The 25697-nt window shown below is 40.8% G+C and overlaps 1 protein-coding gene across 28 annotated transcripts in view; it reads left to right on the plus strand.

Moving 5' to 3' along the window:
• Positions 1-25697, plus strand: part of Tcf4 (transcription factor 4) — a 345993-nt gene that overhangs the window by 292072 nt on the left and 28224 nt on the right. For 17 of the 28 annotated variants that reach the window (XM_028864673.2, XM_028864682.2, XM_028864672.2 and 14 more), the window contains 7 exons: positions 480-585; positions 4268-4425; positions 9986-10118; positions 18243-18310; positions 19434-19512; positions 21928-22004; positions 24569-24772. In XM_028864673.2, coding sequence (XP_028720506.1) covers positions 480-585; positions 4268-4425; positions 9986-10118; positions 18243-18310; positions 19434-19512; positions 21928-22004; positions 24569-24772 — 825 coding nt within the window. The remainder of the gene's footprint in view (positions 1-479; positions 586-4267; positions 4426-9985; positions 10119-18242; positions 18311-19433; positions 19513-21927; positions 22005-24568; positions 24773-25697) is intronic. The other 11 variants (XM_028864699.2, XM_037197189.1, XM_037197190.1 and 8 more) reach the window with 1 other exon arrangement.

A 25697-nucleotide genomic window follows, 5' to 3' on the forward strand; every position in this document is an offset into this window, starting at 1 on the left:
CCCCCGCCTCCATTCTCCCTCCTTTCCTCCCCTCCCTGCCACCTCCCTCTCTCCTGCATTGCAAGTGAAATATTTAATTGAAAAGTGGAGGTTTGGTCCATCCTTTGGGAGAGACTGTGTGCAGGACTTTCTGTGTTACCCTTAACATGCTCATGGGCCATCTGTGTTTAAAAACGAAAGGAATTTGTAGGCTGGGGCTACTCCGGCCTGCAGAGTGTATTTACCACTAGACATTGTTTGCAGTGTTCTCGCCTGGACTGGAAAATCTCATACCTGATTATTTTGTGTTAACACAAATATACAGAACTTTTTTTTTTTTTATGCTGTATTCAAAGGAGGCAGTGGTTTCTAGGGTTGGATCAGGTTTAGGCTCTAGCAGCGTCCAAATTTTATGTTTTGTGCGCCTCTCACCAAATCATGGATGTAGAGATGCTTTGGTCCATGTAGAGAGCAAAGCTCATGTGGTTCTCCCTCCGCAGGTCTACGCTCCTTCAGCCAGCACCGCCGACTACAACAGGGACTCGCCAGGCTATCCTTCCTCCAAACCAGCGGCCAGCACTTTCCCTAGCTCCTTCTTCATGCAAGGTAAGAGGCCTCTTGGCCTGCCGGGAAATCCGTCAGCTGTTTAGTGGTACTTACAGGGCAAACGAAATGGAATGATAGACCAGAGTGGAGGGGGCTGGAGGTGATTCCCCTCTTAGGAACTGAGTTCCTTACCTAATGAAGTAAAAGTGACCTAGAATGGTTTTTCTTTTGCATTAAGAGCCCTTTGACCTCCCATGGGTTCAGGTTAAATTGCTTTGCCTCCCATAAAACGAATGCCTTGTTGGTCTTCTAGGACTGCTGGTCTTCAGTATTGCCGCCATCTCCCAGTCATGTGCATGTTTAGATGCATGTCATCCAGCTCAGCCCGTATTTTGGAGATCTTGTATTAAGCCAAGAGGGAAGAGAGTCCCCTTGGGTCCAGCCATCTATAAAGTTTTTAACAACTTATTCATGTATAAGTGAGAACAAGGGTTCCATTTAAGAATAAGTGACCCATTGAAACATGGAATGTTATACATTGAGACGTACTGATTGATATAAGGTAAAAGAAAATGCTGAAGAGGGTACAAGGAGTACATGACAGGGACATTTCAGCTACATGGTGGAAAATGACTATGAGTTTTTTTAATTCCCCACTGTATGTGCTTAAAGGACAAATGGTTATATATCCATGGAGCCTATACATTGCCACTGGTCACTTAGCTCCTCCCTGCTAATTGGAAAAGACCGGCATCATCAAAATGGTACCAGCTACTTCACAAATGGTCTGTTCAGAGGAAGGGGCTATGGGTTCCATCCTTGCCATATCTTAAGGATACTTAAAACTAGGATGGTCTTAGTCCCAAGATACCCTGCGGTTGCAGGTAAGATTTACTAAGAATTCGTGCAAATACACAACTCTAACACCTTCTGCCTGAGTGTATATACCTTACTTGAGTATACCTTGGCCCAGTGCAGAGGGACACTACTCTACGGTTGTGACACATGCAAACAAGCACACACTTGGGCAGTAATACCACTTGGAGAGAGCAGTCTGGGGTGTCACTGAAATTGCAGAGGGCAATGGTCAAAACTACTGTGATGAGGAGCGACTCATCTTTCCCTTCCATGTCAGCTCATGTGAAATGCTGGTTTACGTGTGAAGTTCTATAGGAAGTTTATAAAGCAGAAGGCAGTGGGTCCCGTGGGATCAGGGAGAATTTGTTCCACACATTAGTGAGCTCATGGTCTCCTCTATCTTTATGACCCGACCTAGGTGTGACTCTCAAAGGGACAGTGACTAATACCTTGTTACATTCTGTGCTGTGGTAATGGGCTGATTGCCTTCGGCTGTGAACAGTGGGAGACACTGCCTACAGGTGCTGCCAGCTCAAGGGCTCTTTATGTCAAAAATCAGGTCTTAAGAAAGTGGACAGAAGAATAAAGCCCCTCTATGTGTCTGAGAAACTGGCTGTCTTGAACTGCACACATAGCAAAGAGGCCAGGTAGATGAAGGCAGTAAGTGCCTTTCCATAGCACACCCCGTAAACTATGGGGAACAGATTTGTTTTTCTGCATATGAATACTCAAAAAAAAATCTTCAGTTGACATTTATGATGAGCACAATTAATTTGCACACATCTAATTCCATTCTTTCAAAACAACATTATGCCAAGATATGGGATGTGATAAATATTAATTTACTCTGAAAAGCATAATTTATGTAAAATACATATTTTTATAAGTCTGCGTGGAGTAGAGTACGCTGTGTTAACAATCCTAAGTGTATTGCCACACCATGCATCGAGTTGTCAGAATATTTCAGGAAAACGCTTATTCAGTGATACATATTCCTAATTTATTTGTCGAATGCGCACTGCATTTAAAGTGTTAGTGGTCTTGAACTTCATATTTAAGTTTAAGGTGACATTTACACTTCTGTATTCCATTCAAAATCTAAAGCATGTGAAATATTAACTTTAGGTTGGGAGAGATGGCTGTATGAGACAGGGACCTGAGTTTGGATCCTTAACACCCATATAGATTCCAGATGCTTCCATGCTCGCTCAGCCCTAGGGAGGCAGAGATAGATGCATCCCTGCAGCTTGCTGGCCATCCAGCTAGCCCAACCAGAAAGCCCCAGGTTCAAAAGGGACTTTGTTTCAAAATAATGACTTCTGGCCTCCACATGCATGAGCCCACATGTATTTTTGCACCTGCACATATCTACATGCATATGGACACACACACATACACACATACACTCCAAAAACAGTTCACTTTTTGAAGACACCGAGTTCCCACATGGTGATCACAGAAACAATGACTTGATGATTCTGTCTCACACACATCAGTTCTTTCTGGGAAGCAAGTACCAAGTGATACTATCAGGGCTTGAATGAATATGTGGATGTGCAGAAGGGTAATGGCAAGATTAGCGTGGGCTTATTTTAAACTTACTGTTATGATCTCGTATTTTGATCTTCCTTTTTTATCTTGTGGTTACAAGTCTACATTCATCAAAATTACAGACATGAGTTTGCTTATATGGTTCTTAAGGGTAGAAATCTACCATCTCTCCCTTTGAGTTCTGCAACCAGACTGGTTCTGAATTCTAACTTCAGAATTTAAAAATTAAGTGGAAAAAAAAACCCCACGGCTTCATGAAATAAAATATCAGATAAAATTTGTCTGGTTTAAAAGGCTGTAGTTACATGCATGTTACTGTGTAAATAAGCCTGTTTTCAACAAGGCATAGCTGCATGCATTCAGCATTAAGCTGGTGACCTGGTATAGTCCAATACTTAATCATTTCTGTTCAGCTACTGAGGCGGCTGAATTAGCGGTGGTTCAGGCTGTTTCTCGCCCTTAGGTTTGTTCGAGAAATCAAAATGAAACAATTGCAGTCTATATAACTGCAGGGCCAGGGAGTGAAAGGAATCTTTAAGAGTGCTTCTATTCTGCTGTTTATATGAAAGACTACCTGCACACTAAAAGAGACAATAAAATGATATCTCTGTATGATTTTCAAATTCCTTTAACTCATATATTTATGAAATCCAGAGTCTGTCCATTTTTTTCTGTATTATAATATGTAATCTTAAGACATGCATATACTCCTCACATTGCTCCTGGAGATTTCAGACAGCTATGTACATATATATCAAATTCCCAAACGACCCAGGAGAGAAGTATCTCCCCCACTTACCGTAAGACAACCCCAACGTTAATCCTCTGTGTTGCGCATGGCACAGAGATGAAATCCAACCTTCCGAATCTGGGTGGCTCTTTTGCAAGTCATTTCAGTGTGGTCACTTAAAACCTACAGCCCCGCCACCTCAGGAGTGTCTCAACTATTTCATTTTCACCTCAAAGTTTGAGAATGATTTAACTTTTTAGATGACCTTCATAAAAAGTAGGAGGTCAGGGGTTCCTAAGAACGATTTCTTTCAGCACGAGTTACCTTGCTGACTTGATATAATTCCGCATAGAAACACGTTCTATTCTTTTCCAGTTGAAGTTTTACTAAGAACACTTGAGTGTTTCTATTTGTTTGACAATATAGAAAGCCACTCAGGGAAAAAAAAACAAAACAGTGATGACTGTCATGTGACGTAATCAGCGAAGCAACACAAAGATGAATGCACAACAAGAGGTTATTTTCAAGTATAGGAAGAAACCCCATTCGAAAAGGCAAGGCTGAATGCCTCAGAAAAGTCATGGTTTTCTTTGTCCTTTACAGATGGCCATCACAGCAGTGACCCTTGGAGCTCCTCCAGTGGAATGAATCAGCCTGGCTATGGAGGAATGTTGGGCAATTCCTCTCATATTCCACAGTCTAGCAGCTACTGTAGCCTGCATCCACATGAACGTTTGGTAAGGGCGGCTCACGGGGATGGGGTGAGTGAGCACCCGCCAGTTTATGAGTTTCATCTCTGTGTGTGCGCAAGGACTCTGCAAAGAGGCAAAAATAGCTCGTGCCTATTATTCTGCGAGTTTTATTGTTTCTGTGATCAAAGGCTCAACAGAAGCGGATCACCTCGGTAAACCTTGTAGAGCTTCTTTGTCGTTGTTCGTTTGTTTATTATATTTTGTTCTGTTTTCTTTATGGCAATGTCAGCTTCCTTTGGTTCATAAACAACAGTGTTTTTGAGTTCTGGGCTCCAGCAATGGCAGTGCCTGGCCTTTTTTACTGCCTAAAATTCTGGAGAATGCTCTGCTAAGGGCGGAGTGAGAAAGATTTGAGATCACAGGGATTTCTATGTTACCTTTGACCTTTGGTGACCCACTATAAGGAAATGGTTTATGTTTTCTATGTAGTCTTGTTGGGAATAGGAAACTGGAATTTCCACATACATTGAGTTTTAAATTTTAATTCCACAAGTGCCACTTATGTTCTGTTTTGCTAAACAGCCCAGTGAAAGCCGCTGGCTTGTACAGTATTAAGTCTTTCCTTAGGAAGGTTTTTCCACTCTGCCCATGTCTTCTGCTTACACACCTTTGTGTAGATATTTCCTTGTCCTGGAAAAATCAGCCATCTGACTCTCTCGAGGCTTAAAAACAACCACAGCCAAGAATCTTCTCTTGTATTAGATCTATCATTAAGTAGAAGAAAAATGTCTAGATCATGAGTTGGGTATGGGATGCAGGTCACATGAGGTTCGAATTCATTGTTCATTAATGTACAAATAAAAACCAAAATTTCACAGGCTGGGAAGATGGATCAGTACGCAAGAGTACTTGTAAGCCTGAGAAATCCCAGCACTCGTGTGAAAAGCTGGGTATGTCTGTGTGGGCCTGTAATCCCAGCACTGGGGATGGAGGTAGAAAGACAGGCTGATCCCAACAGCTTGCTGGCCAGCCAGCCAATCTAGTTAAAAAGGAGAGCCTTGGGCTCAGAGAAAACCTGTCTCAACGCAATGAGGCAGAGAGTGATAGAGAAAGACATCCAAAATGTAGTCTGCTCATGTGCACACACAGTTGCATGTACCTGCATCCTCACATGCATCATACACACACACACACACACACACACACACACACACACACACACAGACAGGCACACACAACTCCAAACCCCACCGATGTGAAGGAAAGTCTTTGGTTATGACTTAAGCACATCTCTTCTTCCTCTCCTTTCCTCAGTCCATATTTATTACTTTTTCTCTGTCCTGATCAGGGACATTCTTTCTGGATTCCTGTGGTTCCTCCTCTCCTTTGTTCAACCTCTGCTTATGTAGAAGGGAACAGAAAGATTTATAGCCTTCTCAGATGTCCGAAAGATTCCAGATGTAAAAGTTCCCATATCCTTGTAAATCCACTTTTAGTTGGTCCTAGAACTCTGGATACCATGCGGTCACTTAGCCTTCACTTTCCTGAGGAGCAGGTGACAGTGGTGGGAGTGGCCTGTTTGTTATCTCTCCAATTTTAGCACACTTTCAATAAATAGCAAATCAGTGAGTTTCAGATTTCCTCTTCTCCCACCCTGTACTTGGAGACATTTGAGTGACAGCTTAGAGAAATATAAACTGCAATTATAATAGAATATCTTTGGTAAGATTTTTACTTATCCACTACCATTTCCTGCTTTCCCTAGAACTCATAATCAAAACTAGGGAAGTTATGATGGCAAATTAATGTTTGGTGTACTGTATTAAACGTTAGAATTTCAATCCTTTGAAGATTTGTCCACATGTTATTTTCCTTTCCCCTATAGTTATTTCTTTTCTTATCATATTTTATAATTTTATATTATTATATGATTTTATCCCACTGAAGTTCACTGCATGGTGAGGGAGCCCTTAATTTATGCTCAGATGCACAAAAGGCATAATTTCAAGTCTGAAACCAAGCACATGTTGGAAAAAGTTTTAATGAATCAAAACAGTATCATCGTCCAGAGACAAAGACCATTTTAAAGTAGTGTCTCAGTGGGTCCCAAGAGAAACTGCCTTGGTAAAGCCATGTGTCCGTCACAGAACTCAGGTTCCCATTCTTACTGTGATCAGTTAGCAGATCTCAGAGAGCAAGATTTTTGTTTTAAAGGGTAAATGAATAAGGTCTCTGGTAATGTATCCTAATGAGTTTTCCCACTGAGAATGAAACTATTGAATTATTATGTCTAGTTATCATTGTAATTTCAGTATTTAGCCATATGACAATCTCTCTCTGAAGTGACTTTGAAGACTCTGACACTGATTGGGAATAATTTGAATATACAACAGCAGCCTGCATCTTTTATCTTGAAAATAGTGATGGTTCCCTACAGCTCCATTCTGTGGTCTTTGGCTACCTATGCAGACAGGGGCTAGCTTATGAGGAAGAGAGATTTCCCCGGATTATTTAAGGTACAATTTGACCACTACCATATTACCTCTAAAGGTAAAACACTTTGGAAACGTCATTAGCCGTGTCATAACAGACTGTGTAATTAGGAAGTTTCAGTTCCACTCATTTCACCTGCAACTGTTGAGCTGCCCATTTTAAGTCTTTAATTCCCCTTTACAGTTTCAACTTTTATAACTGAATCCCCTAGCTCAACACTGCCTATTGCAGATACATACACAGAACCACCCTGATGAATGGAGTCTGTGGTTAAGCTTTGGGATGGGTCTCTCTCTGTAGAAAACTGAAGTGTGGAATGACTTGGCAGAGATGGTTGAAAAAGTAAGAATAGAGTCTTCCGTGCCTGATGTGATTGACACATAGCTCTAGCATTACATAGTGCAGGGTTCTGAGGAAATCTAGAATTTTAGCATAAAGGAAGTTCCTTTGTCTTTTATTTTTGTGCATCAGTGGTTTGCAACTGGTCTTAAGGCTACTCTCAGGAACCATGGACAATGCTTAGAGGCGCGTTTGTTGTTACAGCTAGAATATAGATGCTACTGTGGTCCACGGTGGGTAGAGGCCAGAGATACTAGGAACTATACACACAGTAGGGCCCTATGGCAATGAAGTATCTGTCACAAAAGGTCATGAATGCCAAGACTATGAACCCATAAATTAGCCTATAGCATGATTTCATTCTTAGTATATACCACCAATTCTTAGATTGCTGAATAATCAAATTACTAACCCATACATCAGTAACAAACATCACCAATGTGAATGTTTGTTAACACTTGCGTGATTAGTAGATTCTAAGGTGGGTACCGGAAGTAAAAGAAAAAATTAAAAGCATGGTCATGAAAAGCCATGACACTTAAACTAACCACATTCCCTTCATACCTTTATAGCAAGAAGGATGGACAGTAATAGTTGGAGAAAGAGATCATGAAAATCTCTTAGATTTGATCCTTGTATCCTCTAAAAGAGACATCCATCACTAATGTTCTTGGTACTGTATTTATATGAGTAATGTTAGTTTTCAAGATAGTTCTCATAGAAAAGTAATCTGGTTATAAACTGCATTCATTTGTTTCAGCATCTAATTTTCTATGTGTCTCTAAAAAATAACTGATTTAGTATGGATTATATTAGTTTCCCCATAAAACTGTGGGATTGTTTTTTCTTCATATTCTCTCTGTGTGTCATATCCTAAATTATCCCCCATTTTTCATAAACTTATAAGGGTCCAAAGAGTCTCACTGATGATTTTCTTTTTTTCCCTGTCACTTCTTCTAATTATATATAATCGACTAGATATTTTCCCTCTGTATCTTTATCATAATCCTTTCTCTCTAGAGCAGAACTAGCTATGTCCCAACACTTCTAAGTCTGGTTTTCCAAGTCCTGTATCCCATCTAGTCTTTCTTATTATTTGTTCTGTAGAGTAGCCCTGCTCTATTAGTCATTAGAGAATGTCATATGAGCAACTTGGGAGAGTCAAGTCCCCAGTATAAATGAGTTTTAACAAGAGACCCAGGGGCAAGTGCATTACCTCTCCCTTTTCGCTGACATCTTCTAAATTTATCTCTCTTGTTACATTGTGTTGCTGGTAGACCCACCTCTGAAATGTAGATGCGTGACCTGACTGTTAGGAAGTCTCCCAAATAAGTCATACTTCAGCCACTGTCCATTAATATGCACTGTCATTGTATGTTTACTGCTTAGGCACTGACATGAGGAGGAATGAGCGCCATCCCCTCCCTTTTGGGGAATTCACAGTATTGTGGGAATGGACTTGAATAGTGAGCAATGGATGGCGTATGGATGACTGTGAGATGGCATGGTGTAGAATGCAGGTCCAACTTGGTTGAACTCATAGGAGAGTCATAAGCAGAGAGATGGTCTTCTAGGAAAGGCAGAATTCCCCAAGTCAGTTGCCCAGCACCAAGAAACCACTTTTCTTCCTGTGAACAAATGCCTGGGTTTTCTTACTTCCTGGTGTTTGCAGTACCTACTATCTCTATTTTAAACGTAATTTTAAAAGCATCTCTAGTCATGAGACAATAATAATCTATTGCCCAGCCTCTATTTTTAAACTAAGTAATTAAATATATGTGTAATAATGCTATAATAAAAATTTGTAGATTTAATTTTTCACATGCCAGGAAAATTTTTATCTTTACATATTTTTCTTTAATATATCTGTAGCACATCCAAATGCTTATGAAAATAAATTTTCATACTTCTGGGCTGTTGGTTTGTTTGTTTGTTTGTTTGTTTGTTTGTGGGGCATTAGCTTGAGGTGTCCTTGTGAATGCACATGTTCCTTTAGTGATAGGTACAGACCAACTAATATGCCACCTTAAATCATTTGAACAACTGCTATAGCAATTGAATTTGAAGCCAAGCCTTAAGCCAAGTGACCCTTTAAAGATGCTCTCCCTTCATAGTCAGCTAAAGGCATATGAAGCATGCAAAGAAGAAACTCACAGCAAAATAAAGCATAGTCAAGGCTTTGGATCCCAAATCAATTCATCAAAGCCACCACCAGTGTGAGCTTTCCTACACTCAGACTTTGGAGAGGTTTAGCTTTTAATTCTTTTAAAACTTTTTCATTTCCTATCTTGTTCTTGATGCTGAGATTCCTTCAGCAAGATGACCTAACGAGGAAAGAAGAAGGTTCCTATTACTTTGCCATGCAGTGGCCAGAGGTCAGAGTCCAATGTCACATAAACCCTGGAGATCTGTGTGTTGTATTCATTATGTAATACAATCTTTTTCACCTGTTCAGTAGGCCCCAGAAAAACAACAGAAATAGCATGTTTCTGAAGTGTATGAGATGATTTTTTAACCCATGATTTGGAGATCTGGAGATTTTTATCTTTTCTTGGTGTCCTGGGTTGCTGTGATATCCTCCGGCACTTGATGTAACCACAGATCCACTTTGGATCTGTATGCATTTGGTTGTTTAGAAAATGGAAGCCGCCAGATACAAGCAGGATGTTTTCTTGACCGCTTTGAAATTCTGCAAGCGTCTCCCTTGCGACAGGGTGGGTTCTGAGAGACGTAGAAGAACGCTAAGTCGACCGACTGTGGTGACTGAATGTAGCCTCTCTTCTGCCCCCTGCCACAGAGCTACCCATCCCACTCCTCAGCAGACATCAACTCCAGTCTTCCGCCGATGTCCTCGTTCCATCGCAGCGGCACAAACCATTACAGCACCTCCTCCTGCACTCCGCCTGCCAACGGGACCGACAGCATCATGGGTGAGTGATGCGCACGCCAGTCCAGATGCCCGGGCTCATCACCGAGTGAGCAGATGAATGTATTGACGAGCAATAATCACTGCCTTGCCCATAGCCACTTTTTCTTTGGTGACATGAAACTGAAATTTGACTTTGTTGCCCATTATGAGTCATTAAGTTAAATGAGGGTTTAAGAAGACCCAGAATCTGCTGCATCTCACATTCTCAAGCAGTGGGCAAGTAAATTGTTCTTCAGATTATTCATGGAAGACCAGTAAGATGAGGGAAAGGATGTCACTTAGCAGCAATGGTTCACCACTTTCCAGAGACTGACTGTTATGCTAAGGTCTTACTCATGACATGTCACTGTCTTCCAAAGACTTGTTTATATGAAAATTTCAATTAAAAGTCCTTTTACTAGCTAGATGAATTTAACCTTCAGAGAATGTAGCGTTATGGAGTCCTTGAAGAGAAATGGTACTTGTTCACATCAGAGAGGTATCTGAGTAACAGTGGACCAGAAATTATTTCCTGTGGGCTTTGTAATGAGTTTAGGTTCAGGAAGATTGTTGCTGCCAACTGCATCATCCACTCATGTCCCCTGATGACTGTTGTGGTCTGTTAGTGCAGGTGGATCTCTTCCAGTACTGTTTTCCTGAGGGAAGAGAGCTAGGCAGGGTGTTTAGCTACTCCTAAAGAGAAGCCCCTGGTTGGTAAGGAGGTAGCCTCTCATCTCAGGATGAGTCTTGACAAGCTTCTCATTCTAATGCATAGCACATCTAGACACTTCAGGGTTTTCATAAAACCCAAGACTTTGCTGATCACAGCTCACTCTGTTCCACTCTAAGCCACACTTGGCAGGTACATTGGGTAGTTGTTGCTGTGACCAAATGCCTGACCCAAACAGCTCATGAGAGGAGAGTTTCAGCTGAGCTCATGGTTCGAAGACACACAGTCTAGAATGACCTGGGCCTTGTCCTTGGTGGGGAGAGCCTGCAGTGTAGATTACTAAATCTCAGTGGATCAGAAAACAGAGATGAGACCATCCACCAGGCCAGGCTGTCACCATTGTGGTGTGCCCACAGTTGTCTGTGTCTGCCAGCCAGGCCCTGTGTCTCATAGTTTCCACAGTCTTCCAAAACAGCACCATCAGCTAGGAACAAAGTGTTCAGATACACGAGCCTGTGGGGGACATTTCCCATTCAAACTGTAACAGCTTGGCCTTTGAGATCACTCCCAGAGGGTCACTGATGAAAAACTCAGGCTATGTTTTAGAGAAAACATCATGCTGCTGTTTATTGCTTTAGGTTTTTTTTTTGTGTGTGTGATTTTTTTTTTTGTCTTTTTTATTTGAACTTTTGGAATTGTGTGAATCACTTATGTGGGAGAGCTTTTGGTGAAGGAGATGGTATTAAAATGTTAAAATATGATTTCTGGCTAACTAATACCCTTGCTTGCTTATTCAGTAATTTATTTCACACTTGAGATGAGCCACCTAGCAGCTCTCTCCTATCACATCTCACAGAGAAGCAAATTTAGGAATGAGTTTCCATTTCTGGAACTTTCCATAAGAAAACTTTTACCAGTGTGCTGTACAGTCTGACCTTGGAGAGTTATGGACAGAAGTCACATGGGAGAAGTTTTATTAGCTACCAGTGAAGTTTAGGCAGATTTGAAAAACAAGAAGAAAGAAAGAAAAGTGCAGAACTGAAAGACTAAGAGGGCACATTTCACTACAGTGTGGTTTGACAGTTGGAAAGCCCCTTCTCCAGTCATGAGGTTGGTGATGAAGGATGGCCAGTCATTCATCCTCGTACATGACAGATTTCCTGTCTACTCGTGGTTTGAGTCATTTTCTTTTTAAGGAAGATATGGAGGTGAAACAGACCTTCGAGTTCAGGAAAACACACTCGGGTCGTCGTTTAGAAACGATTGTGTAGAGTTGATCTTCAGTCTTTATGTGACTGAGGCACGCGTCACTGGGTAAAAGAGAGATTGTGGTCCTGGTTATTCTCTGTGAATCTTGGAAAGCTTGATTGCCCGATACAGTGAGAATAAGGTTTGCTTGTTTTAGATGGCCCTCTCCTTGTCAGCTTGAGGACGAACAGCAGTCACCTGGGCAGAGTAGAGGGATGAGTGACTCCTACAAAGAGCCCAGCTGCATGCTGAAGATGAACTTAGCCTTATGTATAAACTTCATGGGTCCAGACAATGATAAAGATCTCCAATTTTAAAAGAATAGCATTATTAGCCGGGCGGTGCTGGCGCACGCCTTTAATCCCAGCACTCAGGAGGCAGAGGCAGGCGGATCTCTGTGAGTTCGAGGCCAGCCTGGACTACCAAGTGAGTCCCGGGAAAGGCGCAAAGCTACACAGAGAAACCCTGTCTCGAAAAACCAAAAAAAAAAAAAAAAAAAAAAAAAAAAAGAATAGCATTACATTTTTAGAACCCAAACAAAGGATCTTTAGGAATCTACTACATAAATGATTTTACAAGAATCAATATTTTTGTCAAAAATCCATTAGAAAAATATAGAAAGGCATCATAATTTCTTTGAAAATAAGTACATCTGGAGATTCAGCCTTGTGGGGGAAAATACCCTTATTATATTTGCATAAACACAAAAGTTACTTTGAAGCTACTTTAAGGGAGAACGTTCTTGAATAGTCCAGTATGTTCTGCCTTAAAAGAATGTATTCTCCAATCCCTTGTGTACAAATGCAGAGGAAAATGGAAGTCCAATTCTAAGCCATAGTCTCATGGTGTCCCGGTACTCATGTGTCTTCACGTAAGATTCTCGTAGGCTTTGGTTTGGTGTGTGGAAGGAGGCAGCAATGGTGGCATGTCTGCATAACGTGAAGAGAGGCTTTCTGATGTCAGTGTGCTTCCCTAACAAACAGTGAGGACTAATAGGATACATCTGTAGACTTTTGAAAATATTTGGCATATACTCACTCATTCTGAAATGCAGGAAATAAAGAAATACTACATTGCCTGTATCTCAAAGAACAAACGGGGCTAATTAAATAATTGGTAAATAAGGAACACATAGCCTGACACATGTTTGAGATTACACACATGATCCTGTAGGGGGAAAAAAAAAACTAAGAGCACTAATGCCGTAAGAATGGGTTCGAGCACTAACACATGGACAGCCCAGTTTTCAAGTTTTCTTGGCACAAAGTTGCAAGGCAATGCAGCCCTCTGAAACATGGCATTGATGTTTAAGGAAGCTTTCTAGATTCAGAAGGCTGCTCCATGTCTCCGTATCATGTGATAATATTTTACCATGGTTATCAGCCATCGACTTAAAGCCTGTAGAACCTCATGTATCTGTGGATGGAGCCACACACTCTAGAGCTTCAAGACACAGCCTCTCGAGGCCGGCATCTCACTTCTTGTCTGTTTGCTGCATCTCAAAGATGAAAAGCTTGGGTTGGGGATGGCTTGTCATCTGTCTTGCTGAGACAACTGACTAAGCCTTCTTTTTCGGAGGCTTGTTTGCTTTCCTTTGATTTTCAATGCCCAATGCCAGTTCTTCTGAGAAACATTTATGAAAAATTTTTTTTCAATGACGTATCCATTCCTGGTAAAATATTTTACTTGTGGCTTATGGTCCATTCCTGTCCTTTCCAGCAAATGCTAGCACATCCTGGAGATTACATTGGCCATTTCTGAATTGGAAGGGTCCCTGAAGCATCCTGGACTAAATGAGATTAATAGGGCACAGAATGGATCAGTGGTAGCTCAGCTGGTTTAGCACCGAGGCAAGGTGGGAGCTTTAGGAAGTTACTTGCCTCTCTTCTGCCTCATCCCTAAATACTCTTTCAATGCCAGGCAGCTGATGTGTGTCAGAAGTGGTGCAGTCCAGATCCTCTTGATCCAAGTATGCACACAGAGGACATTACTAGATGCCGGCTGCAGAGAACAGAGCTTTCGACAGGGTATACACTTTGCTTTCTTCCTACTTTTTCCTTCCTGAACGATCAGCTCTTGCGGATCAAGAGAGGGCCTTCTGCTCTAGCACAGGTCAGGGAGATTCCTCAAGCCTGAGAGCCACTCAGCAATCTGCCCCTTCCATTGGGAACCGTCGTCTATATACGCTGACAGTGTGATCTTTGAGATTTGGGGGCCATACACCCTCCTCGTCCCTCACAGGGAAATGGGCAAATAACAACATAACACTTTATAATAACCACTCTTGTTTTATTCGTCTTTAACTGGCTTGCCTTCTGAGTCCAGAAAAAGATGGTATTTCCCATGTTTTTAAACCTCAAACCAAGTAGTGTTGAAGGAACCAGCTACTAAGATTGATTTAATGCAACATATGTTAAAGATTACTCTGAAATATCTATCGGGTTCATGAATTAATCTGCCTTACAACTTTCACTCCTCCTGACATGTTTGTGTGACATGAAGCATGTTGGGATGTGGCTTTCTAGTAGAAACATTATGTCCCTTTTCCCTAGAGGGCTTGGTTTCATAGTAATTTTATTAAACTAGTCACATAATATCCAGTCTGTGTTTTATGAGGAGCTTGAGCTTTCAGACGAATTTGGGTGATGACCAGGCACAGACTGAAGAGGAAAGATACATTTTATCCAGCAGTGTCAGGTCTGTGGTTATAAAGACCACCAATGGAGAGCAATAAATGAGTTTGATTTAAGCCTCTCCACCGTTTCCTGCACACAGTCAGGAGGCCCACCTTCCCCTCGGAATGCCCTGGAGTCGTTCCCAAGTAGCATCCCTGCCTCATGGCCATGTTGGAGATTGTTCTGAGAGTCTTAGGGGAGAGTTGGCAATGTTCCAGGTTAGAGTCATCTTTGCGGACAAACTCATGGTGTGGCCATGCTTCTCCTTAGCATTTTAATGACATGAGGGTCATTGGGACACAGTTCAGAAGAGCCTCGTCTTGAAGCAGCCCTTCTCTGGATGACACACTGACTTGTAGTTCCTCTGCCTTTGATGTCCTCTGTTCCCTGCCTCAGGTTATGGGTGTGCAATAAAGGGGAAACATATTTTCCAGAGTCTGATTTTCAGGACTGATCCCCAGGCACCACTCGTCCGGGTATTTTGTTTGGGGTGTGTTCGGATGGGAATCGCCATTTCCCCAAAGTGCAGACTTTCGGAGGGTGGTCCACCACCGAGCACAGGATATGAAACCTTTGTGTGTGCTCCATCTAGCCAGCAACAGCACCTGTGTTTGAGCCATCAGAACAGTACTTGGCTGGCAATATCAAACCCCGCTATGAAATTACAAAGCTTTCCATAATTGTTCATCTTCCATTTATATCATACTTTTACTTACAGGCTGGGTTGTATTTTTGTTGTTGTTGTTGGTTTGTTTGGTTGGTTGTTGTTTGTTTCTGTTGAACAAAAGAAATTGATTAGAACCAAAATTAAATAAGTTGGGTGTCATATTAATTTTTGTCACATGGACATTAGTGATTTTCTAATAATACACATTGACAAGAACTTGGTACTAAAATAGTAATGAAGTTCTAATACACTGAAGCCTGAACGGTGTATTTAATATGTGTTTTTGCTAAACATGACCCACTTTTCAGTGCCAAGACCAAATATTATGCCATTTGAGAATTAAAAAGGTATCTCCTTTCCAATTCTGTGTGTCCTTTCGTGTACTGGTCACACAAATAAAAAGAGACATCTTCAAGAGCAGACCAAGTTCATGTTGAAAATGTGTTCCCCCCGTGTTTCCTGGAACAGAACAAAAGGCATGCCCAGTGAAACAGTAGACTAGCCCCCGCAAACTGCTTTGAAATTTAAGCCCTTGGGTTGGGCTGTCTAGCTCTTGCAAGGTAAAATGGCTTCCAGTTAAAAAATAGTCCATTCTTATCGGTGACTTGCATGAATAGCCTTTGTAGTTTTCTGAAACATTTTTTTATGACCAGATGAGGTAAGGAGTTGATTCTATTTTTGATTCAGCTTCCTGAGTCTTAATATCTCTTTGTATAAAGAAGACACTAATAGCTTAGTTTAAAAGGTTCAGTGCTTTAAAACAAAAATCACACTGGGCTGGAGAGTTGGCTCACCACTGAGCCCTTGTTGCTCTTGCGGAGGACCCAGGTTCGATTCTCAGAACCTACATGGTGGCTCTCGGCCATCACCAACTCCAGTCCCAGGAGAATCAAAGCTTCCTTTTGACCTTTCCGGCCCCAGACACGTATGTGATGCGATACATCGTGTAGGCAAAACATTCATACATATTAAATAATAAATAAGTCTAAACATTTTCAAAATCCTACAAAGAGTATCCAACCTTTTTTAATGTATGATTTTATGTGATACATTATTTACTTTGTAGATAAATGTTAGAATATGTTCAATGGTTTTTCAAGTCTTCCTGTTTTCTGTCTTAAAAATGGATGGATGGGGGATATTTTATACCCTTCATTTAATCTTCTGAAAGCTACTGCTGTAGCAATTTTTTATTGTTAAATTCTTGTGTGTTTTTTGTTTAGATTCTTGGCTAGATAGTGTGATTTTTTTCCCCCACCATTATTTCTATGAACATTCACTTTATGGAGATCTGTATTAAAATCAGGGAAATATCACAATATTTTGACTGCAACCTTTGTTTAAACATATAATAATGAAAAGATAATATTTCTCGATGAAAAAAGATAACCACTCCCACAGATAGTATAATAATGCATATTGATGAGATGTACTTTCTATGTCTTCAAATCTTTATCATAGCCCTTTTAGAACCATCTTTAGTTTTTAAAACTCTTTAATTCAGAAATTGTCATTTTCATACTAGAAATAATTTCAGCTATTTTTTTATCTTAAGTATTTTAATGAACTTGATACCTTTCTAAGTTGCTGTTATGTGCCCGGTTCTGTGATATCAGACATACTTTCTGAGAATTTTCCCACGCCCATAATCCACAGTATTCATATAACTCATGTCCATCATACGTTTGTGATAGGAAAGGAAGGGTTTGCTTTCTCTGAAAATGCTGTGTTTTGTCATACAGGTGACACCTTTCAGTGTCCCTGGAGTGAACAAATGGGTTTGTGTGGGAGTTGTGTTTATCAAGGAAAGCATATGTAAGAGATAACTGACATGCCCAGCATGTAAATGTATGAAAGCAACCAACATACCTTCGCTACACTGAGCAGAGTTCAGAGAATGAAGTTAGACCCAGAGAAGCTGTGGATTTGACCACTGTGGTCATGTACTACCACGTGTTGTGGGTCTGGAAGGAGATGGTACAAGTTGGTTAGCTAAAAGAGTCTCCTGTCGAAGAAGGCTAGGGAACGTAAACATCCTATAAGTGTGTAGTGAAATTTTGCTTGAATTCATCATTTATCAATTAACTTAATATTTCCTTTTCTCACTCCACAAAAAAGTGAAAAAAAAATCTCCTAGAACATTAATAGTCTGTTTGCTAGTGTTGAGGCTGTTAGGTAGACAGTATTCCCCCGGTCCAGCCAGGGTTTCTGTGAAACACTCGTAACACCACCTGGCCCGTTCAAAACCACATGTACCTTCAACAAAGCAGTTGGCTGTGTTCTATACTGGAACATATGCACTATTATTAATCATACATTTTTGTTTTATATATGGAAAATATATATTTGAAATAATAAAAATATTCTCTCTCTTCATTAGCAGACCAATTATGGATTTTTTTTCATGCTCTACCTGCTGTCAAACACTAAGATGAACACTCCATTTTACTGTCTATCAAATTTTTCTTTATTTAAAGACAGGTACAAATTACTCCTGAAGATAATTCAATTATATATAAAGAAATGTTGGAGTGTGAGGACTTTCCAAGTCCTGCAAGTGTCACATTTTTCTTAGCAGTGATGACCACTAAGGGCTGGCTTGGTATCTGTCTCCAGTCACTACTCACCAGTGACTTGAAGGGAGTGATGGCAGGGGAGACATTTTGTCTTTGAATCAAGGTGTCAGGTTTATATTTTATCTGTAAAAAAAAAGTAACATGAATATATTTGACATCTACCTCAGCAAACAAATTAATGCTAATTAAAGATTAATGTGTTATAATTAGCATTAAAAATGCAATTAAATTGTGAGTAAATGGACCAGGAATAGAAAACCGTTAGACGTCTCACTGCCTGGTTTTCATATTCTGCCTTTTGTTTTTGCAGCAAATAGAGGAACTGGGGCAGCAGGCAGCTCCCAGACTGGAGACGCTCTGGGAAAAGCCCTGGCTTCGGTGAGGAAATATTGACTTTGGACTCCACAGGCACCGCTTGTAGCAGGGTGAACTTTAATCAGAAGTGGACATATGGAATTTTAGAAAATAAATGCAAATAGCTTTGATTGGGGCGCTGGGGCGGGGGATAAGGATCACTGAGACTTTTGAGGGGAAGCGATTTCTCCTCCTTTGGCCAGCGAGCCTCTTTGATCTTATTTTCCCACTGGTGTTCAGTCACCTTCAGTGAGGGTCTGGGGAGATTCTCTGGGCTTTTTGGCTCATAGATTTTTTTTTTTTCTGTGACCCTTTCTCATTTTTCCATCTCTAAATTATTATAGATGCCCATTGACTAAGACTGACTCTTCAAGAGTCAGTTGCAAGACAGTTAGAAAAATTACTTGGGGGAAAAAAAAAAGGACAGTAGCTGAGGTCCATGGGGGACCTGTCACCTCATTGGCACCTAAGGAACTTAACTTCTCTGCCTTGTCACCTACACTGCCAGTAAGCTGGAGCTGAATAATTCTTGTGTGCTCCCTAGTGACAAAATAGCATTCCTTATTCATTCAACTCAAGTACCGCTCCTTGGATTATCTTCAGAGGCTGTACATGATCCTTTACACTTTTAAGAGGAAATTTGTTCTTCTAAGATTTGTGTCTTTAGCTGCATTTTTTCTCCCATTGTGAACATAAAACAAGTTCATATAACATCAGCATTGAATTCCAAGTAAAGTACTTACTTAATCTGGGCTCTCTGGTGTCCGGCACTCAGATGCCCCAATCACAGCAGACATGATACTGCCAGCCTCTTGTTTTCTGGAGGAAGAAAGGAAAATTAGAAAGCAGTATGTTTTTAGCTTGCCCACAGCCACACAGCCAGTGATGGGTAGGAAAAGCACTGGACTTGAAGTTGACTAGCCCCAGTTCCCTTTTTACCATCACACACCACTGCCGTGATTCTTGGGCAGACTTGAGGTTATTGTTGCTTTTTTTTTTTTTCACTTTGGAATGTTGTTAGAACAGTGGTCTGCCACGTGCGTTTTGTGACTTGTGGGTTTTAAATGAACTGCATGGCTACTTTTATTGTTTGTCCATTGTGTATTCAGAATAAATGAGAAGTTCTTTTCCTCCCCACTGTTTCCAGATCTATTCTCCAGATCACACTAACAACAGCTTTTCATCGAATCCTTCAACTCCTGTTGGCTCCCCTCCTTCGCTCTCAGGTACTGTGTTCCAGAGTTCGCTTCACAGTTGTCCCGGGTTGCAGAAAACACCTCCGGCACTCCGCTGCCGACAGAAATCTCAAATCATGATAGCATTTCTGTAGACAGAGAGAGTGAGGTGGATGACAGAAATTACCCTCTGAAGGTGCTTTTTTCTTTAAAATTAGATGAAAAGGCATTTCTTAAACTCTTCTTAGTTCTACAGAATATGTTCAATAGCCAAATCATTTATCGCAATAGAATTTTTCAAACAAATATTTAATGTAGTCCTGGGTGTCCACTTCTTATAGGCTATATAAATGAATCCTTCCCTGAAGATATTTGAGCCTTCCCTAATTCTGTTGAAATATTTAGAAGAAAGTGTGATTTTGTACATAAATTGTTATATAATTATATAAAGTAAGGGGGATGTTTGTCTTTAAAATATAATTAATTACTATGATGTATGGATTCTAATCACATAATTATAAGTGGTACAGTTATATAGTAAGACATTTTACTTTTCCAAGGTACATTTGAGTGACCTACTGCCCTTCTTACATGACTGCTTTCTTGTAAGACAATGCCTTGCCTTGTCTATGTCTCAGGTCACTGGAAAGAAGGCAAGGTGGCTTCCATACAAAACTGTCACATGTATACCTGACCTTACTGGAATTTAGAATAGATTTGTTTTACCTAAATGTTGTGTCCTTGAATCCTGTACTGTTCCCTGTGTGCAGCTCTCGTACAGCTCCCTGTAAACTGAGTCCCCTTGTAGAAAGTAAGAGGTTTCAAACTACCAAACAGCTCTAAGAAATGAAGGCTGCAGCATGGTGGCGTTTCAGCCTCTGTGCTGTATGACGTTTTTCAGAAGAGGACAGAGGTGGGGTCGACTGGATCCTGAAGTCAGTGCGTTCTGGGTGACCAGATTGAAACTGGGAAGGTGCAGGCAGATTCTGAGATGGTAACAGAATACCCCCCATGGCACAAATGAAAAGGAAAGCTCGATATTGTGCTCTTCTGGCTTGGCACCAGATACTTAGGCTCTGAAAAATTACCTCCACTATCAATCTCCCAAACCAGAGAAGGATTGAGTACAAAGGCCTTGAGATAATAGGAGAGTATGAAGCTGGTGGCACACCACATTTCCCACTTCAAACACAGCAGCTAGTTCCACGGTCTTGAAGTGTGAGAACAGCTAATGTCAGATGTCCTGGTTTTGTGTGTAAGTGTCCCGAAGTGAGGGGAGGCTGGGTGGGTTGCCACGGGTATGCCGGTAACAATGAGTGAGCTTGCTCAAGAACCTGGTACTCAGGCTCCGGCTGCCGCTGCACTTTAGGGAAGGCTGGGGAGGTGGATGCAGCAGCCTTCGGTGGTACCTCAGCCTCAGCAACCTGCTGTAGGTAGATGGTGCAGAAAGCAGGCCTGGTGAGGCCACTTTTTAGGGTCCTTGTAATGCTTTTTGGAAGACCACATGTTAGGAAGAAAGAGCTTTTATGAAGATATAAATAAGGGGACAGATTGCTATTTTCACACCAACGGCTCTGTCCAAATTCTGTCAAGAAAAGTAATTGAACAAAATATCCTATTTTTATTTAGCATAAAAATACACAGGCATACCCAGAAAAGACAGGAAGAATGGATTTTAAATGTGCTGGCAGCCCCAGATCATGCGATCTTGAGAGATCATAGTTATTGGTGTTTTTTCCCCCCTTTTTGGAATTATGGATTTTCTAAGTTTTCTACAGTATATCTGAACTTTAAAACTGATTTAAATTTAAAAGTGGTTTTTGTTTTGAAGGTTGGATATAGGAAATATATTCTAGAAGGCTCTTTGGAAGAAACTGCTTAGTTGCTATTGTTAGTGAGTTTTAAGTTCTTCTTTAGTGAAGTGCTCTGAACTAACCTGATTCCATCCAGAAGTTTCTGAGGGGACCCCAATATGTACAGAACATGTGCTAAGCACTGAGTTCGATCCCCAGCACTAAAATAAATAACAAATAAATAGGTTTTGAAGGTTTATCTCATTCCATAGATACTTTGAAAACAAGAGTCAGGTTCTTCTGCATTAACAAGGGGATTCTGATTGAACACAGTCTGGCCTCCAGTAGAGGCCTAATCACCCCTTCTCCTTGGTATCCTTAAAAGCACCGTGACTTTCCATTCTCCTGTGACAGATTTCTCCCAGAGGAGTTCTGCTAGCTGAAATTTAGACCCAATAAAATATTCCTTTTTACAGAGCAGCCTGAGGACACTGTGGGCCCATGAAAAGACTACATGTTTTACATTTGAAAGATTTCTCTGGCCCCCAGATTTTCATCCGCGAAGATTAAGTGTTTTGTCTTATTGCTAATGGGAATCAGCACTGCTCCTTTGTGAGTATAGGGGGTTTGAGTGTACACTGATTTGATGGTATATTTTCCCTTTCAATATCAGCAGGCACAGCTGTTTGGTCCAGGAACGGAGGACAGGCCTCATCATCTCCTAATTATGAAGGACCCTTGCACTCCTTGGTATGTTACAGCTCAGACCTCACTGCTTCCCAACCAGGTTTCCCCTTTTTCTGTCACTTTAAGATTCTCATTCTCGCTAATCATTACTTAAGGTCTACGTTAAGAACACCAGCTTGTTGGAACCAGTCATTAGGCTATGCTCTTCTCTGTTTGGAGATGGTGACCTAGATGCAGCCAGAAGGGGAGCCTAGGGCTCCAAATACCTAGGGCCTGTCAAGAGATTAATAAAAAAAAAAACATCCTGAAGCCTTAGTGTTGTGCCCTCCTTCCAGCTTCTTTGGGAAAATTCCAGAGCAATGAGTACCCAAGTGTGAGGTCTGGAACACTTGAAGATGCTGTCGCCCTCCACCCTGCCTGCCAGATAACAGTAGGCCATTTCCACCTAACATCAAACAAGAGGACTATCATTCTAGTCACCATAAACTGTGGTTCTTATAGGAGCACAGCAATTTTACTGGTAAAGAAGTGACTGCTCTTCCAAAGGAAAACGCTGAACATTTCCATGAGCTTAATTCATATTATAAATACTCACAGGATGATTCAAAGTCTGGCACTTTTATCCTCCTCAGCTTTGGGTGGGTGGAGCTGGAATTATGCAAGAACCAGCCCTGCACCGTGCAGGTTGGGTGTGTGCATGAGTCAAGTGGTAGGGAGCCGTTTGTCTCTCAGGATTGAGTTATCCTTTTTTCCTTCCTATTCTGAGATGAGACAAAAGAAAACATACATTTCCCTATCTCTGCCCATGTGCCTATCCATGATTTAGAGGCTACTGTCCTCCTTTTCAACTTAATTTTGAAAGGAAACTCTGTAGATGAAAAGACAGAGGCAAGTTTCCTTCCTTCCTTCCTCATGCTCTTCCTCTGTGAACTGTATGAATCATCCAGCTATACATTTTAGCCAATAAAGACAACTGCATGGAGAGGAAACGTACCCAGGGCCCAGCTCTTTCATCTACAGACTACGTTTAGATAGCTCAGTTGTTTTAAGTACTGAACCTCTGCAGACTGTTCTCCATAGCCCAGCCATCAAAAACAGCCTTTATTCCGATGTAGAACTGGAGGACTTGGAACAGAGCTGTGGACCACAGCTTTGATTCCTTGTACATTCTGAACACTCGCAGGGGTTCAGAAATAGAGATCTCCCTCTCCACCAGGAGACTGTTAGCCAGGAAGTATGTCAGGCACCTGTATCATTTCTTTTCATGCTTACATTGACCTAAATATGTACTATCATCCTCGCTTTTGTAGATTAAGAACTGGAGACTCCAAGAGGGTTGGTGACATTCTCTGGGTCAAATAAGTAGCACAGCCAGCAGCCTACGGAGGTCATATAAACCCCAAGCCCACCAAATCAAAATCTTCTGTACCATACACTAACTCTATTAGACACACATTCTTCCTGTTAGTATAGAATAATTAGAAATTGCTTTTCCATGCAATAGAGCTGGCACATCTGTTTGTACAGTGTTTCGAAAGCAAAGTAGACTATAGCATGTTCTAGTACAAAACAGCACTAGATTTAAAGTTTTTTTAAAAAAGGAACAAACACATAGATCCAACCCTGACTACTATTTCTTGGCAATAAGACAGAGTAATTAATTCACTTAATTTTTGAGCTACATTTTCATGTCTATATGGAAGGAGCACCCCGATCCTATCTATGAATACACATGGAATGTGGGTTGATAAGATGGAGCATTTTAATATGTACGCTGGCAAGTAATACTGTGATTATTTGTCACAGTAAAAATGAAGATATAGCTGTGTTCTATTTCTTTACTGTTAGCTATAGCATAGGCCTTTATCTGGTTGAAGAAAACTAGGATCCTAATGGCTAGAATGGAAAAAAGAATTATTGGCTTTTAATTGCATGAGGTAATGAATTCTCTGCTGCAGTATATAGACTTTGAAATCAGCTGTAGGTTCTGGGTAGGTGATCAAGCTAAATCTTTGTTATTCTTTAGTCTTATGGTTTTATATCACTTTGGGTACCAGAATTTTAAAGATATTTTTGCTATAATAATTTCTGAGCCACCCCCCTACAGACATGCAAATTGATATTGCTAACAGATAAAAAAAAAATAGGTAGGGGGTGGGGGAGAGGTTAAAAAGTTCTTGAAACTTTTACCTATGTCTGAGTGAAGAAAATGTTATTCAGAAACCAAAAGAAGATCATCTTTCCACTACTAATATTGTAGCTTTTTAGCTGTGCTTGCCAAAGACTTCCTCAAATTCAATGCATGTTTTCCTCTCTAACATAAATCTAAATTCTCTTTCAAGCTAATGTAGTCCAGTATAGCATATGTACATAATAATGTCCTCAAAGAATTATTGAATTTACTTTGTTCATGAAAAATAACACTGTAATTTTGGCATTAACATTTTCCACCAGTTTTCTAGGAAGGACATTATTTATTTTTATTATTGTTCTAAGGAAACAAACTTTATTGGAAACATATATTCTGAAACCCAAAGTGTGCTCTGGAGCAACTCAGTATTCTGCTTGTGTAACCTGTGCGTGCATTTCAAACTAAAGCAGATTTCACTGCACTTATAAACCAACAGCAAAGCCGGATTGAAGACCGCTTAGAGAGACTGGATGATGCAATTCATGTTCTCCGGAATCATGCAGTGGGCCCGTCCACAGCTGTGCCTGGTGGCCATGGGGACATGCATGGGATCATCGGACCTTCTCATAATGGAGCAATGGGTGGCCTGGGCTCAGGGTATGGAACTGGCCTTCTTTCAGCCAACAGACATTCACTCATGGTAAGTGATGATGATACATGAGCTCTGCTTAGGCAGAATTAGAAGTTCAAGTGTAGATACTCCTGCTCCTATTCGTTTTGCAGAAAAGCTTTATGGGGAGAGCATTCACTGTGTGGATGATTACATATTGATAGTGTGCAGTTCAGTGTGTGTGAGGGTCTTCCTAGTGTTGTGCAGTCATCACCACTGTCAAATTCTGGAATGTTTTTGCCTCTTGTAAAAAGAAAGAGAAAGGCACAAAACAATCAAACAGCTGTTCCCCACCCTCCTCACACCCCCTCAACTCCTGGCAGTCACTAATCTACTTCCTATTGCTATAGGTTGTAAGCATTCTACCATTTAACTGGGACTAGACTATGGATTGGCCTTTACTGGTTAGCTTCTTTTCATTTTATCTTTTTAAAGTTTATCTGTGTTTTCCCACATACTGAAGTTGTTTTTATTGCCATTATATTTCTTACTTAATGGGTGACAGGTCCTAGGGCTGTTTAGCTCTCTGGCAGTTGTAAAACCAAAACAAAACCCACCACCATCTATGAGTATTCATGCACAAGATTTTATATGGACGCATGCTTTCATTCCACATAAGTACTAGTAAGTTGCTGGATCACTGCTCATATTTTCAGTTACTCATCTTGATAACTTTCGTCAGCACATAACTCAACTTCACGTTACATTCGTGATATTCCAAATATGAGGGTGGTTTAGTTTGATTTGCTTCATGAAACCAAAATGGTGCCTTTTAGTCTCAGGGTTGAGAGGTAGAAATAAGTTTTGCCTTTTGTCGGGGTCAGAGACTGTCTATAACAAAAAATATTAAGTGATAACAATTAGCTGGTAAAGCAGATAAATCTTACTTTATTATTGATTTTGCATAATTCTGCTCCTTGCACATATGGGGTGGTAGACGTCTCATTGCCCTGCT

This window comes from Peromyscus leucopus, chromosome 19, assembly GCF_004664715.2.
Source record: "Peromyscus leucopus breed LL Stock chromosome 19, UCI_PerLeu_2.1, whole genome shotgun sequence".
In the NCBI taxonomy this organism is placed as follows: domain Eukaryota; kingdom Metazoa; phylum Chordata; class Mammalia; order Rodentia; family Cricetidae; genus Peromyscus; species Peromyscus leucopus.